The sequence below is a fragment of the Eublepharis macularius genome, chromosome 10, assembly GCF_028583425.1.
Source record: "Eublepharis macularius isolate TG4126 chromosome 10, MPM_Emac_v1.0, whole genome shotgun sequence".
Classification (NCBI taxonomy): domain Eukaryota; kingdom Metazoa; phylum Chordata; class Lepidosauria; order Squamata; family Eublepharidae; genus Eublepharis; species Eublepharis macularius.
Genome location: NC_072799.1, coordinates 34,512,818 through 34,528,457, shown reverse-complemented (window position 1 = coordinate 34,528,457; position 15,640 = coordinate 34,512,818). Strand labels below are relative to the sequence as shown.

At 40.8% G+C, this 15,640-nt stretch overlaps 1 protein-coding gene across 1 annotated transcript in view; it reads right to left on the bottom strand.

The window, feature by feature from the left end:
• ANK2 (ankyrin 2) overlaps nt 1-15,640 on the bottom strand; it is a 395,088-nt gene that overhangs the window by 168,955 nt on the left and 210,493 nt on the right. The window contains exon 2 of the mRNA XM_054989621.1: nt 3,231-3,332. Coding sequence (XP_054845596.1) covers nt 3,231-3,332 — 102 coding nt within the window. The remainder of the gene's footprint in view (nt 1-3,230; nt 3,333-15,640) is intronic.

Sequence of the window (15,640 nt, the reverse complement as noted above, 5' to 3'; positions counted from 1 at the left end):
CATACGAACAATCTGGAATATATACACGCATACATGGGGGTAACCCTCCCCCCGTTAATAGAAACAACACCTGAAGCTTTAAGAAACAAATGGCCTCTGGATGTTGCTAGTCAATCACAACAGTATAGCCAGCCTTTAAAGGAAAGGCTCGACAGTAACCATAGGGTAATTTGCTGGCACACAACGTGCATGACTTACTCAGAATTGGTTGCCTACTAGTTTTCAACAGCAGGCACCCTATGAAAATCAGTGTTGTTTAGTGGTTAGAGTTTCAGATTAGGATCTGGGAGACCCAGGTCTGATTTCCTCTATACCATGGAAACTTATAGAGTAACCTTGGGCCAGTTACATACTGTTGGCCTAACTTATTTCACAGGGTTGTGGAGGAGAGAAAACTGACCTAAGCTCCTTTGGATCCCCTTTGGGGAGAAAGACAGGGTATAAATGAAGTAAATAAATTATAAAATAGCTAAAAAAGCAGGGGAGGTACTGATGAAAGGTAGATTGGTAGGTGGGAGGGAAGGAAGAAGGAAACGGGAAAAGGTGAAGATATGGGGGTTACCAGAAGAACGGGACGAGGAAATAGTGTGGGGAAGGGGATGTTCCCCTATAAGCCCTTTTGGGTTCCCCACTATCCAACAGGGCCCAGTCCAATGGCTAATACTGTGTAACTGGGCCCAGCCTGGCAGTCAGCACTGCACAAGTGGGCCGTAGTTTTCTTGAAGAGAGGCTGCTAGGCAGAGGGAAAGCTAAAGACAGGGAACATCTACAGATGGTCTGGATGGGTGTGGGAAGGAGAGAAGGAAGCAGGAGAAGGGGATGGGGGCTTTCAAGGAAGGGAGAGAGGAAATAGTGGGAAGGGGGAAATGAGATGCTTCCCGCAAATCCTTGTAGATCCTTGCTTGTTCCTTCCAATTCCAAGACTGACTGGTATCCAGTGAGATCAGCATGTGAAGAAGCAATTTCCTGCTGCAGACCACTGAGCCCCCAACCTTTTATTCGTGGACCCTCAGAAACAGCACGGGTCTGGAGGAGGATTTAGGGAAAAGAGTCTTTTCATCTGTTAGTTGTTTATCTGTGGCTCACAGAACATCTAAACTGAGGAGACCATTCCGTAAGAATTCCCATTTTACAAACTGAACATTGAGTCTGAAGGACAATGACCTATGCGAGGCCATCTGTCAACACTGTACCTTGATTTAAACCTTGGTCCAAGTCCAAAACTGTCAACTGAACTTTAGTGCTGATGCTCTTTTAAACTAGTATGATTAATATTTACAACATTCATGCACCAACATTCTCCCATCAGGAAAAATGTAGCTAACAATGTAATCCTATGCAGAGTTATTCCAGTTTAAGACCATGGAAATCAATGGGCTTAGACTGGAGTAGCTCTGCACAGGATTGCACTGTAAAGAGAATTTAATTTAACCTCTGCAGAAAGTCCAAAGGTACAATAAAAATAAAGAAGTTCCCTGCAGAGATTAGAAGTGTTTAGGGCTATGGCATTTCCTGCATCAACAGCAATCACAAATATAGTTTTGTTTTTGGATACTCCAGTCAGTTTCCACAGCCATATATAATACAGCTATCGAGCTCAAAAAAAAGTTTACACTCAAAAATGTACATGGTTTAGATTATGCAGCACAACTTTTCCCAAGCACAGAACGCCACCTCTTCCCATGACTCCAAACACCACTGGTGGGAAAGTATAAGGAAAGCTGTTCATAACAAGCCTCTTTATTAATCCTACAATCGCAGTGGCTTTGATCTCTGCAGGAACTATTAAGCAATGTCCTCTTTGTCACTCAATAACTGTTTTTTTTACATATCTGATATTATGTAAGATTGCACAAGGCAACATAATGATATTTTCCCTCTAGAGTTATTGGAAGGGGGGGCTTAAATTTACTTGCATTGGCTCCGGCTTTTTCAGGGCAATAATCTAAACATAATTATGCACAAATCAACTAGTCATGTCCTCAAAATGGTATTTTAAATATCATAATTAAAACTGCCTGATCTAAAACTCTTTTGACTCAAAGGAAAAAAATTAAGGCATGAATAGTTCTACATAAGAAGCTCACATATTTATTAATAAAAATATTTCCTATTTATTCAACATTTGTAGTGATCACAGCCCTGTATATATATCTTATTTGGCAATCTTCACAACAACCCTGTAAGGTAGATAACTATTATTTCCATACTGAAGATAGAGGAAATGGTTTGCCTAAAACCAACTAAAGAACCTGTGGCAAAGATGAAATTTAGCCTCCAGACTAAATTTCTCTTAGCTACTATATCTTATCAGTTCCCCATGAGCCACATCATTATTTTCTGTACTCTGGAAATGAATGAAAAAGGTATATGCAGTATATCACTATAAGCAGGGGCAAAAGTACACTTGTACAAGACAACTCAGGTAAAAAAGTAGACAAAGTGGCAAAGTGGCAAAGTGGCACCTCCCATATTCAGTTTCAAGCTCTATCAGTTTCTGATAGAGAGTCCTGTTAAGAAATTTACATTACTTTATGCCTGACTATAAGCAGGGATTATTTATGTCTGTATATATTTTTATTAACAAAGTGTAATTATGTTTAGGATAGTGGGTTTGAATAACAAGTAAGCAAAAAAATGGTTTTTCCTTGTAATGTAGGGAACACAGGATTCTTCAGTATAAATACTATGCTAAATATTTTTAACTGTCTCGTTTGAAAACTAGGTGGCGGCCTGTGGAATCTGAGGGTACCAAACTCTGTGAAAGGGCAATGAAGGGTTGTAACATGCCCCACCTCCCTTGTCCCTCCGCAACCCCGCAAAAGCTACATACAGGGATTATGCACACATGATTTTCTCAGGCTGCTGTGCTTCACTTTCATCTGCTGGACAGGTAAATGATCACAGGGCAATGAAGAGAGGCCTAACTCTCCATTTGGCATGGAAGTAATTAACACATGGGGAGAACTGGGCTAGGTGAGACTGTGCCCTTTGTCTGAGCTCATTTCTCTTCCTCCCTCCACCACCAAAAGCAACAGTCACACCAGAGGCAAAGGGAACTAAGTCTTCCCTTCACTAGGGAACAGTATTGAGTAGTGATGGGAAAGAACCCAAGTACATTCTTGAGCAATTGATGAATTGAAGGGAAGAAGGAATGGGACAATGGCATAAAAACACCTCAGTCGCATGCCTCTAACTCCATAACAGCGAGCTTGTGCATGATCACTTACCTGATTACATGTATTGATGTCTATCCCTCCCTTTAGGTATTCCACCACTTTGTCCAAATTGCCAGCTCGGGCAGCTCTAAGGAAGCTTGCATTGCTGTCAGACTGTGAAAAGAAGAGGCAAAATGGAAACTATTTAATGTCTGCCTTGAAGGTAAGTATGACCAAAATAAAATCCTACATACTTATATTACAGATGCTCAAAACAACTGACATAATTGATCAGATACTTCTCACATAAAGGCAGTACAGAAACACAAGCAGTCCTTTACCATGTGTGCATGTAATTTCTTGTGAAAGCGACCATCAAACATTCCTCCAAGGTATGAGAAGAATTCCACGGCACATCAACATCTATTCATCACCCAAATAAGCGTGGGAATGTCATAGAAGTAGACACACACACACCTTACAAATAGTTGCATACCCACCATAGTAAATTACTGTATACAAAACTTTTTAAAAATTAGTTTCAGGTGGGCAGGCATGTTGGTCTATAGTAGCAGAGCAAGATTTGGATCCAGTAGCACCTTAAAGATCAACTAGATTTCCAGAGTATGAACTTTCAAGAGTCAAGGCTCCCTAATCTGACAAAAAGAGCCTTGATCTCAAAAGTTCATATCCTGGAAATTTAGTTGGTCTTTAAGGCGCTACTGGACCCAAATCTTTTTCTTAAATTAATCGCTTCAAACATAAAGGAAGCAAAACTTTCAGCTCACATATCAGAGACATATGGATGAAGATCTGGCTGGTAATTACAAATGGATACACTGAATTCCTAGTTTTCTTTGCTTTGTTCCCTTAAACAATGCAGTCCCGTGCATAGTCCAGACTAAGTTCATTCAGTTCAGTAGGCTGGAGGAACTCTACAGAAGATTGCATGGTAAACCTGCTTGGATTGCTGTCCTCTCACATTTTCATTAACTTACCCCAGAGTGAGTCAACAGTACACATCCCCTCTTTGAGATTTTAGCTAGGCTTCCTGCCTTATTGATCCCCTCAGTGTCCTGCCCCTATCAGCGCTCTCTTGCTCAGATCTCCGTTTCCTGTCCTTCACATCCCCCAGTTCCAAGTACCACAGACAGCTCCCTACCTACTCTCTCTGTTTCCTTTCAGCCATTTTGATGTCCCCTGTGCCTTTAGCATTCTTCTGTCCTTAGCCTCCTTGTACTCTCCTCACATGTTCCTTAGCTCCCTCACTTTCTGCCTACGCCCCTCCCACAGTTTCTCAGAGTTTATTTGCAATCTGACCTGTCACATCTTTAACAGAGCTGTGCATTGTAGGGTGGTCCTTTCTTCCTCACCCATTACAATATCCATCTATTCCTCTTAGCCAACAGCTCACAACATTTCAAAGTGGTTATTACTAAAAAAAAATAGCTGTTTGATGGATCATGTACGCATTTGGTTATGTACGTAGCCTCTTTGAATGACGATTCTTCAGAAGACTGACTTGGTATGGCACTCATCAAAGAGAATCTCCATTACTGTGACCTAATCTCTGCATATTTATGGTTCAGCAAAACACATCGATATGCGAGCCCTCAGCTTAGGTATCTTGCCAATTAACACTTTTCTGCAGGAATGGAAACAGGAACGCCCCAGTTAATGAAGTTAAGTAGTGTGGTTATATAAGAACTGTTGAACATAGTAACTGAGAAACAGTGATATATAGTGGTTAGAGATCCAGAGGAATTAGCCATGTTAGTCTGTAGTAGCAAAATCAAAAAGAGTCCAGTAGCACCTTTAAGACTAACCAACTTTATTGTAGCATAAGCTTTCGAGAATCACAGTTCTCTTCGTCAGATGCATGGAGGGCAAGAAGAAACTGGTCAGATATAGAGGAGGAGAGGGGAGGGCGGAGTAGATGCAAACAGCTCCTTCTGATATGGAGATCAGTTTGCTTCTGTAAAGGAAATCAGTTACTTTTGATAATGAGATAACCATTCATAGTCCCTATTCAGTCCCAGCTTGACAGAGTCAAATTTACATATGAATTCCAATTCAGCAGCTTCCCGTTGGATTTTGTTTTTGAAAGGTTTCTGTTGAACTACAGTGACCTTTAAGTCTTTGATGGAATGTCCTGGTAGATTGAAGTGTTCTTCCACTGGTTTCTGGATCTTGCCATTTCTAATGTCAGATTTGTGTCCATTTATTCTTTTGCGTAGGGGTTGGCTGGTTTGTCCAATGTACAGAGCAGATGGACATTGTTGGCACATGAGGGCATATATCACATTGGAGGATGAGCAGCTGTAAGAGCCAGAGACAGTGTAGTTGATGCCACTGGGTCCTGTAATTGTATTCCCTGGGTAGATATAAGGGCAGAGCTGGCATCCTGTAATTGTATTCCTTGGGCATCCTGTAATTGTATTCCCTGGGTAGATATAAGGGCAGAGCTGGCATCTGGGTCTGTTGCAGAGCCTGGTACCTGTGCTGGTGACTCTGCTAGGCGATTCATGATTGTAAGTGAGAAGTCGTTTAAGGTTGGGGGGCTACAGACAGCTGTAAAAGCCAGAGACAGTGTAGTTGATGCCACTGGGTCCTGTAATTGTATTCCCTGGGTAGATATAAGGGCAGAGCTGGCATCCTGTAATTGTATTCCTTGGGCATCCTGTAATTGTATTCCCTGGGTAGATATAAGGGCAGAACTGGCATCTGGGTCTGTTGCAGAGCCTGGTACCTGTGCTGGTGACTCTGCTAGCCGATTCATGATTGTAAGTGAGAAGTCGTTTAAGGTTGGGGGGCTACAGACAGCTGTAAGAGCCAGAGACAGTGTAGTTGATGCCATTGGGTCCTGTAATTGTATTCCCTGGGTAGATATAGGGGCAGAGCTGGCATCTGGGTCTGTTGCAGGGCCTGGTACCTGTGCTGGTGACTCTGCTAGCCGATTCATGATTGTAAGTGAGAAGTCGTTTAAGGTTGGGGGGCTGTCTGTAGCCCCCCAACCTTAAACGACTTCTCACTTAAAATCATGAGTGTCTTAAACGACTTCTCACTTACAATCATTGGTGTCTGATTAGGATCTAGGTGAGCCAGGTTTAGAACCAGACCTGCCATGGAAGCTTGCTGGGTGATCTTGGGCCAGTGACACATTTTCAGTCTAACTTACCTCACAGGACAGAATGTAAGTTACTTTGGGTCCCCATTGGGAAGAAAGGTAGGGTCTAAGTAAAGTAAAATGAATCAATAAAATAATACTTTTTTCTTGTTTGCCCCTTTGGTAAGAGAGCACAAAAGGCACATAGAAAATGTTTCATGATCCACTTGCACTGGGCTTAATGCCACAGACACCAAAGAAAAGCCTTCGTGAATCTGGCCCAGACACACTAATGCTGATAAGAAACCAGATCTCCAAGTCTACTTTATTATAGCAACTACACCCTCTAGATATCCCTTTCTCCTAACAATAATAATGCCATGACAGCTAGTTTTTATTAACATATTTAGTGCATGAATCATCATTGCCTGTTGTTAATCTAGGGTCCTATTTTGCCCCAGTGTGCCAAACTGTGGGTCAAGCTAGGTGTGTGGGTTTTTAAAGAATTGGGTCTGGGTTTCCCTGCAGCCACACACAAGCTGGGAGAATGGCTGTTAAAAAATAAAGGAGAGTCCAAACAGCCTCAGAATGTCACCACGAGGGAAGGGAGAGCTTCTGGCTTCCCCCACGACTGTTCCCCCCATGTCAAACAGCAGAGGAGGAAGATTTCCCTCCTGTTTTTACTGCTCTGCATGCACAGAATACTCCATGTGGAGAAGCAAAAACATAACCCTCCTGCTCACTATTTTGGAAAATGGCTTGAGGAGGGGAGAAAGTCCTTCCTTCCCCTCATGGTGGCATTCTAAGGCCGTTTGGGCTCTCCTTTATTTTTTTAACAGCCATTTAATAGCACTTGGTGTTAACTGGGCCATATTAATACTTTCCATATGATGAGCTTTCAAAATAGCAGTTATCCACATTTTACTCTGCTCTAGAAGGATGCCATTGGATCTGTGCCTTTACAACAAAAATTATGTTCTGAATCCTAATATCCTTATGAATCAATTTAATGAAAACTACAGTATGCATTATAAACTCTTTAACGTTAAGAAAACAGACCATCCGACGGGGTACACTGCAGGGTAGAAAAAAGGCAACACAGAAAATTGCCTTTTTTCTAGCCTTCATCTCCAGCCAGTGAAGCACTGTAACCATGACACAGCAGCAGCGTCGCTGGAAAGGGATATGTTATACTGCCAAAGGAGAGTTTGTGCAATGCAGCAGAATCTGTATTACAAGTGCAGGCACTGAAGGCAGAAGTCTCTGCTACAACCTAAAATCATTCTAATTTGTTGAGTATTTTGGGCTACGCTATAGTCTAGAGCATGCCTTTTTACTGGTTCCAGGCATGAAAAAGTTGCTTGTAAAATAATGCATTACATTATCTCCCAGTTCTTCTTTGTGTTTGATGTTGGCTGCCTTGAGTTGTACACCATATAATTTTTACTCAAATGGGACGGCTGTATTGTAGGGTGGTGGTCTCAAAGGGATGTTTCACTAGATAGGGACCACAGACTTCACCACCATGTTGCCTTACACACCATCTGTTGTTTTAAGTATGTGTGCCTATATACTACTTGTTACTTTAAGTATGACCTTATTGAGTAGTTCTATGTTGTCTAATGACAGTCCTAGAATAGCTTATGCTTACCCTATGGCATTGTTTATTGAAATGCCCTTGATACTTACTCTGCTAATATCAAACTATGTAATCCACCTTGAGTCTCAGTGAGAAAGGCGGACTATAAATGATATAAACAAACAAATAAATAAATATTATATTGAGCACTGTGTTTCACATATATCTTCATAAGCTGTTATTTCTCCAGAATCCAACCCCTGAATAGTCCATGCAAATGCCTGCTGTTTTCCTTTTGCCAAGGATTGTACTAAAATGTATGATATTTTTCAACTCCAAGCACATGACATACTTCACCTTTACCATTTTGTCAACAGAATGTCAACCTTCTCTATTTACTGCGTACGACTGACCAAGAAGGTGCTATATTTTTCCAATTGTTGTCCCAATTTATATATTTTTAGAGCAGAAATTAACAAACCATTATCAACCAAACATACCAACAGATTCACGGTAAGTAAACTTGTAGGCAGGGCTGTTGCCAGCATCTCCTGATGTGGGGCAGCTGCCATTGCCTAGGGCTTCCAGTGAGGCCCACTGCCATCAACTCTCTGCTGACGTGCACCCTTTGCTCACTTGCAAGAACTCTATCACCAGAACTTCCAGCTGCAGGCAGTAAGAGTAGCTGTTGAGTGCAGGTGGTGGTGGGTGGATGCACAGGCAAGTTGGGGTACATGGGAGAAAGGGAGGTGTGAGTTAAGGGCTGATGGGGGGCACACAAGGAAGGGGGCCCTGGGCACTTTCCATCCAGTGCCCCCCTCCCCCAAACCTGGAACTTGCCCTGCTCGTACATTTCAGATATAATGCAAACCTATGGCTTATTTTAACTGGATCTCTGGATCTATGGCTTATTTTAACTGTCTAGCTGAAACCAGGATTCAGTCTGCACACAATTATTGAATCCTGGCTTGTCTTAACAAATGGTGGCCTTCAGTGTCGTTGCTCTTTCCTTTCCCCCCCTGCCAGAGGCTCAACTGTTATCTCAGCCTGCCTCAAGTCAACATGAGAGGAGAGCATCATTGGCAACATGAGAGGAGGGAAGGTTCTTTCAGAAATCGGGAACAGCAATCCGAAGCCAAGCCACATCTCCCTTTCTTGGAACTGGTAATGTTGACCAATCCCCCAAGAAAATAAACTTCGGCTTTCAATTTCAATGTATCCCCCCAGCACACACAACTGCAGCCAAAATCTCTTCCCCAAGCATCCCATCTGCACTCCAACACATCCCCCCACAGAGATTTACTGGTATGGCCTGCATATCCATTCAATACCACATACCTGCAACATACCTACAAGGTACAGTCCCAGTCCTCAATCCTCCCAAAGTCCCTTGAAAAGCCTGTGTGCCTCACACCAGTTTCCCTTGTCTCAGTATCATAAATGTCAACAGGGTGTTTTTGTAAATGATTTTGTTGCTGAGATATAGAAAATTAGGGTTGCCAGGGCTCCACTGTCATTGCTTGCTCCCCTTAGGGATGATGCATGGGCGTGAGCTTGCCACATTAATTGGTCTTTGTGGAGGCAGAGGTGGAGAGAAGAGTGTGTTGCAAGGCCAGGTCAGAGGTGAAAGCAGGAAGAAGCTTAGTACTAGTAGGAGTTGGCTGAAGGCAGGAGCAGATTTGTTCATACAAGCAGGAAGCAAGCCAGGAATAAACTAGGATTTAGCCAGGCTACTGAGGCTACTCAAAACCATGTTCTAGACTAACTGAAGTTAATAAACAGCTTCAGATCCTGGGCCATTTTCACACATCCTTAATTTCCTGCTTTTTTTTTTGGTGCGATGAGGCCATTCGTTGCAGTCCCACTATCATGATGCACTATTCACATTGCCTTGACTTGTGCAGCTGTGTCACGCTTCCAGAAGTTTAATGCTGCAGAAAAAGAGCTATTCTGGGTGGTGGATGAGCTCATGTCACAGGTGACAAAAACACCTTCCCGTCCATTTTGCCTTTATAAGCAGGAACCCAGATTTGCACTATATCGCTGTTTCTATATGCAAGATTGAACCTCCCTTCCCCAATGGTAGTCTGTGATAGGCTGTTTTTTTGCCCGCCAATTTACTTTAAAAGACATTGGTGGATCAAGGGTCATTGGTGGGGAGAATCTTGGGAGTCAGTGATCTCAAAATGGTGCATGCACATGCTCAGAAAACCGCTGCCAGCCGTTATGTTCCTGCTCAAAACCCAGTTTGTATTTTTTTCAATGGATTTGCGTGATTGTGCTGTCACTATAAAAAAAATTAAAAATCCAACAGTCTAGGAGTATTCCGTTATTTGCAAAGTGTAACTTTAACATTAAACATTTAATGTCCTTGGTTTTTAAAAATTGTCTGTTAGTGTGGTCGGTTCCTTTTAAACAAGACATCGCAATAGCACAACAAAGGTGTTCTTTTAAGAAAAATTAGCCATAACTGTCACCAGGAGTTCACAGAGGCTTGCGGGGCTCCTGGTTATGGGTAGGAAAATCTCTTCCTAGGGAGCAGAAACCAAGAAAGGAGGAGAGGTTGGGTGGGTGGTCTCTGGAGAAGTGTTTCCAAGTGTTCTTACACATGTGAAAAAAGCGCTAAAAATGCATTACATAGAGGAATAAATGGGAAATCAGCATTCTCAGAGAAAACGCAATGATGATGGAAGGAGGACAGGTTTTTCTGGGGTGGATTATGAGGATGTGTGTACAGCTGTGAGCATAGCAGAATAATTGCGATACTGTGGTGCTAAATAAGGATGTGTGAAAACGGCCCTTGTCTGAGATGCCCTAACTAACCATGGTTTATATTGTGGTGCTGCTTCGATGATCAGTTAATTAATCAAACTTATGTGTTATGCCTGAACCCACCCATAGCATTATACTAAGTAGAAGCTTCCCAAAACCTTGACTCATAAGTATAATTTACTGTCGCCAACCTATATATAGTCTTGCACAATGCACACACTGCCTGACATGATGTACACTGCTACCCACATGATCAGCTACCACAACTGAATATGCATCTGGAGTCATTTAGCCAATGAGGTCCATCATTACCTTCAAAATATACTCTAACAGGGATGAAGATAAAAAGGCTGACCTTATTCAGAAGGCTTCCTGCTGAGACAAGTCAACGCTGTCTCTACATATCCCTTTTTCATGTCTTGTTCACCGAAGAACTATTGCTTTCTACACGTTATTTAATTATTTTATTATTTTAGTTTTTAAAATGCATTTGTGCAGCCATAGCCTTGATCTTACCAAACCTTTATGTGCCCCTTATGTTCAAACTACCATTAGGGCACGTCTTCTTTAGTCACAAAGCAGTACCCACAGATAAAAGAAAAAAATCTGTCCTTAATCCACCTTAAGTTGTTTATCTCTTGCTGTGTATATGATGCTGGGGCCAGCCAAGACATAAGGATCCCTGGAATGTCTTACATGCAGACTGGATTTGGCACTGGAGATACAACCATATTATAACTAAGCCCCATTAATTTTCAGGTTCTACATTAAGAACTCAGATCACATTATCCACATCATCTTCTCACTTGTACAAAGCTAGAAGAAAAAATATTATATAGTAAAAATGGTAAATTGATAGATAATTTTAAATGGTATAATATCTCCTCTCACCTTCAAAATAAATTTAAATATTAGGCTGCACTTAAAGCTGTCACTGGGATGAAACAGAACAGGGCACGATCATTTACTTGTTACTTTGAAAACTGTGGGTTGGATCCCAATGAACTATCTGCTGACAAAAGAGAAAGGGCTCCTTTTAATTACTGAAAAAGTTATGCTGGGAACACTTGGGGGGGGGGAAGCCATGCAGAACAGGGTCTGCAGTAAGGATGGAAATTGGGTGACGGCAAATTGAAAAGCTGATAGGCAATTTCAACCCTATATATATATATATATTAAATTAAATATATATATATATATTAAATATATCAATTTCAACCCTATATATATATATATTAAATGCAAAGCTTAGCAACCTCAAAAATACTTGGCCATTACAATTGAATTCAGTCTCAGCAAATGTAAAGGGAAATACATTATTTAAAGACAATAAAATCAATTATTCTTCTGAGTGAACAGGCACAATTTACAGTTAAGATATTTAAGTTCATATATTTAAATGCCTGCTTTAGATCTGGCAAATCCCCTCATTTGAATAATTTTATTTGGGAGAGGGGGTGACTGATAAAAAAGTATTGAAACTGGCTGTAACATTTTGCACCAATGAAATGGAGATGTTAAGATTCCTCGGCCTGTCTTGCAACCTAGTGCTTTTGCGCTTACAAGCTTAAAAAGACAAGCCAGGAGAGGAGCTACAGACTCTAGATTCTACACACTCTCTTATTAGCTTGGAGTTCACAGACAGCATGGCTAAGCAGCCAAAGTTTACAAGGCCAAATGGGCAGGGCCGCCAGGAACCATCCAATCCTCAGCAGTCAGATGGATCGGGACCACGGAATTCACAATCCAGGGCTAGGAGTGTATTTGGCAGTGCAACTATAGAGAAGAGGGGAAATGTACGTCAAAGAGTCAGTTGCTAGGTACCCTTTTGGGAATCCAGTGAGAGTTGGCAAGGGACAGTCACAGTACGATGACAGCAAGGTTCAAGTGAATTGGATGCAGCTCTGCGTAGCTGAATGGACAGTGACTTCTGACTGACAGATGCATCACAGATGAAGAGACTTCTATCAGCTGACTTCTATGGCAGTCACATGAAAGCAAGTTGTAAAAATGTTCTACATTAAACCTGAAACTCCTGCTACTTACTATCCTGTTACTCTTCAGGAAGATAGAATTTCTCATAGGTTAGACATGCAGGTTTTATTTGACTGTATTACAACCACTATTACAGTTTTTATAATGTGCAAAGCTACATTAGAAGAAAACTTATATTCAGAATAAGCCCTAGGTGGTTAACTGTTCCATGTGAAACGCTATCAAGAAAATAAAAAACTTGCTAATCTTGACAACCTATTCAAATCATATGTAGAATCCATCCTATATTACAATATTTTTGGTCACACTGTATGGTATACCATAGGGGTTGACTCCTTTAAATGGTACAAAATGACCATGATGGATTAATAATAACATAGGGGTTTAGCTCCTTAAGATAGTATAAAATGACCATGATAGATGCACCATACATGCATACACACACACAAAAGAACTCATTGACACAAAGGGTACATTCTTCCAGTATGTTACTATTTCTTTCTACAGCATTAGTTTAATATCAGAACCCTTACAGACAACCACAACAGTTCTATGTCTATTGCTTACTGGCTGATTTCAAAGACTGTTCAAAACTTGGCATCGCTTCATGTGGCCTAAATCTGCAAAGTTGTGCACATTTTGTCATCATTATACCTCTGGTTTTATAAGGATCAATACTTTGGGTAAAAAGATAGCTTGATCTATGTTACAGTGCAATATACTGAAAAGAAGATATTCTGTGGAAACAATAAACATAAAAGCATTTGTGGGTACAATGGAGGTACTTTGTTGTCCAGGGAGGAAGCTCTGTTACAGGAGAGCAACAACTGTATATTTTTGGCATCTTAATAAGCCTCTGCAGCTTTGAGAAATGTGATTTTATTCAAAGGGCACAAGCCCAGCCCCCCAGACTATGGTGATAACTCAGTTTAAATCTGGCTTTCACAACCAATCTCCAGGTCATGTAATTATGACTACATTTTGTTTTTTTTGCTACCTTTCAAGGAACATATGCCTTGCATCAGACTCCTGTACAAAAGCAGCACATGTTCTTTCATTGTTTTGTTCCAAGGGGGCTTGGTACAGCTTCATTAAACTCCCTATTGTTTTATTTAGGATTGAGATGACTTTTCATGGGGTTTATTTTTTTCACAGTGAAAGTTTTCTCCGCAACACAAGAACTACTGTATTGTCGAAGGCTTTCACGGCCGGAGAACGATGGTTGTTGTGGGTTTTCCGGGCTGTATTGCCGTGGTCTTGGCATTGTAGTTCCTGACGTTTCGCCAGCAGCTGTGGCTGGCATCTTCAGAGGTGTAGCACCAAAAGACAGAGATCCATCTTTTGGTGCTACACCTCTGAAGATGCCAGCCACAGCTGCTGGCGAAACGTCAGGAACTACAATGCCAAGACCACGGCAATACAGCCCGGAAAACCCACAACAACCATCACAAGAACTATTCTTAAAAAAAAACACAACGGCCACTTGCTGTGGAACTGTGACACATACGCACATATACATCCCGCCCCCACAAGGGATGAATTGTGCTTGCAGCAGCAGTCTGTAGAATACAGTCCTCCTCCTCTTGCCTAGAGGAGAATCACAGCATGTAGACTTGCAGGTGAATATTTTTAGAATATTTATGGACCCATACTACCACCCTCCAAGTAGATCATAATGATCTCCAGACTACAGATATCAGTTCCCCTGGAGAAAATGGCAGCTTTGGTGAATCAGCTCTATGGTATTATACTCTGCTGAGCTCCCTTCCCAAACTCTGCCCTTCCAAGGCATTTCCCAACCCAGAGCTGGCGACCCTAGCTCCTGACCAAAAAAGCTCACCAAAATCGAAAGCCTAATAATTTTGTACAAAGATCAAGTCATTTCATGTTACAGTTTGGATCTGTTCCCATTTCATCACTCCATGTGAAGACTGAAAAGTTTGCACAACAGGTAAGTGACACGTCTACACACTTACCTTCCTGATTTCTTTGTTTCATTCTCTAGAACATTTAGACCAAGAAAGAGTTCTGTGTGATTCAGACAGTTGCATGCTATATTCTGAGCACTGTATAACCCCAGCCATAAGTATTTTCTCTTGCTCTCTGATTTTAAAAAGTTCTTTACTATTCATTTATTTATTATTATTATTATTATGGAGTATTTACTAAAATACTCCAAAAAAAGTTAGTTCAAAAAATTCCCAAAAAGAAATCCCTTACTGTACTATTATCTAGTCTAATATTTCTGATCATCTGCCTTTCCATCCAGTTCAAAATATCTTTCATTTGAAGAAAGTGGATGACAGCCCAATCACAGCAAGACCTGTGCAAACAGTGAACAAAGTCCTGTTTCTGAAACGTGGATACAATTAAAACAACTTGAAATCATTGCAAGGTCATATCCACACCATTACGAGCTACTTGCCTGAAGTTACCTCACAAGCTATGTAAGTCTTAAATTTTGGTATCCAGAATTTAATTTTTAAAGTAACATCTCTATGGTCTTGGCTGTTGGATCTATTTGTTTCACAAATATTGAGTAATTATTAATATTAATTGTTGGAATTATCTCTTTATTGGTACAATGGTGATAGTTACTTTCAACCTCAGAATCTAACCCATTTAAAATGGAATACCTATTTGTCCACATACTATTAGATTCCTCTTTGTTTAGATATATATATACAGATTTCCCCCCTGCTTCATTTGAATACCTAACTCTTCATTATCACAACAAGCACCTGAATTTGATCGGGCTCATTTACATCCTATTATATAAAACTGAAAATTAAAATGAACTATAACAATCAGTAAATAACAATAAATCAAATTAATACTTTTTTAAAAAAAATAAAAACACCCAATAAAAACCCTAAAATGCAAAGTGATCCCAGATCTTCAGCATGGGCACCAAATTATATAAATAGTGAGGAATATATAAAAACTTGTCAGAAGCCATAAAAGGATCTTTTATTGGCAGTCTTAAACTGTGTGTTTTAAACTTTGTTTTCATTCATTTTTTTATTGTTA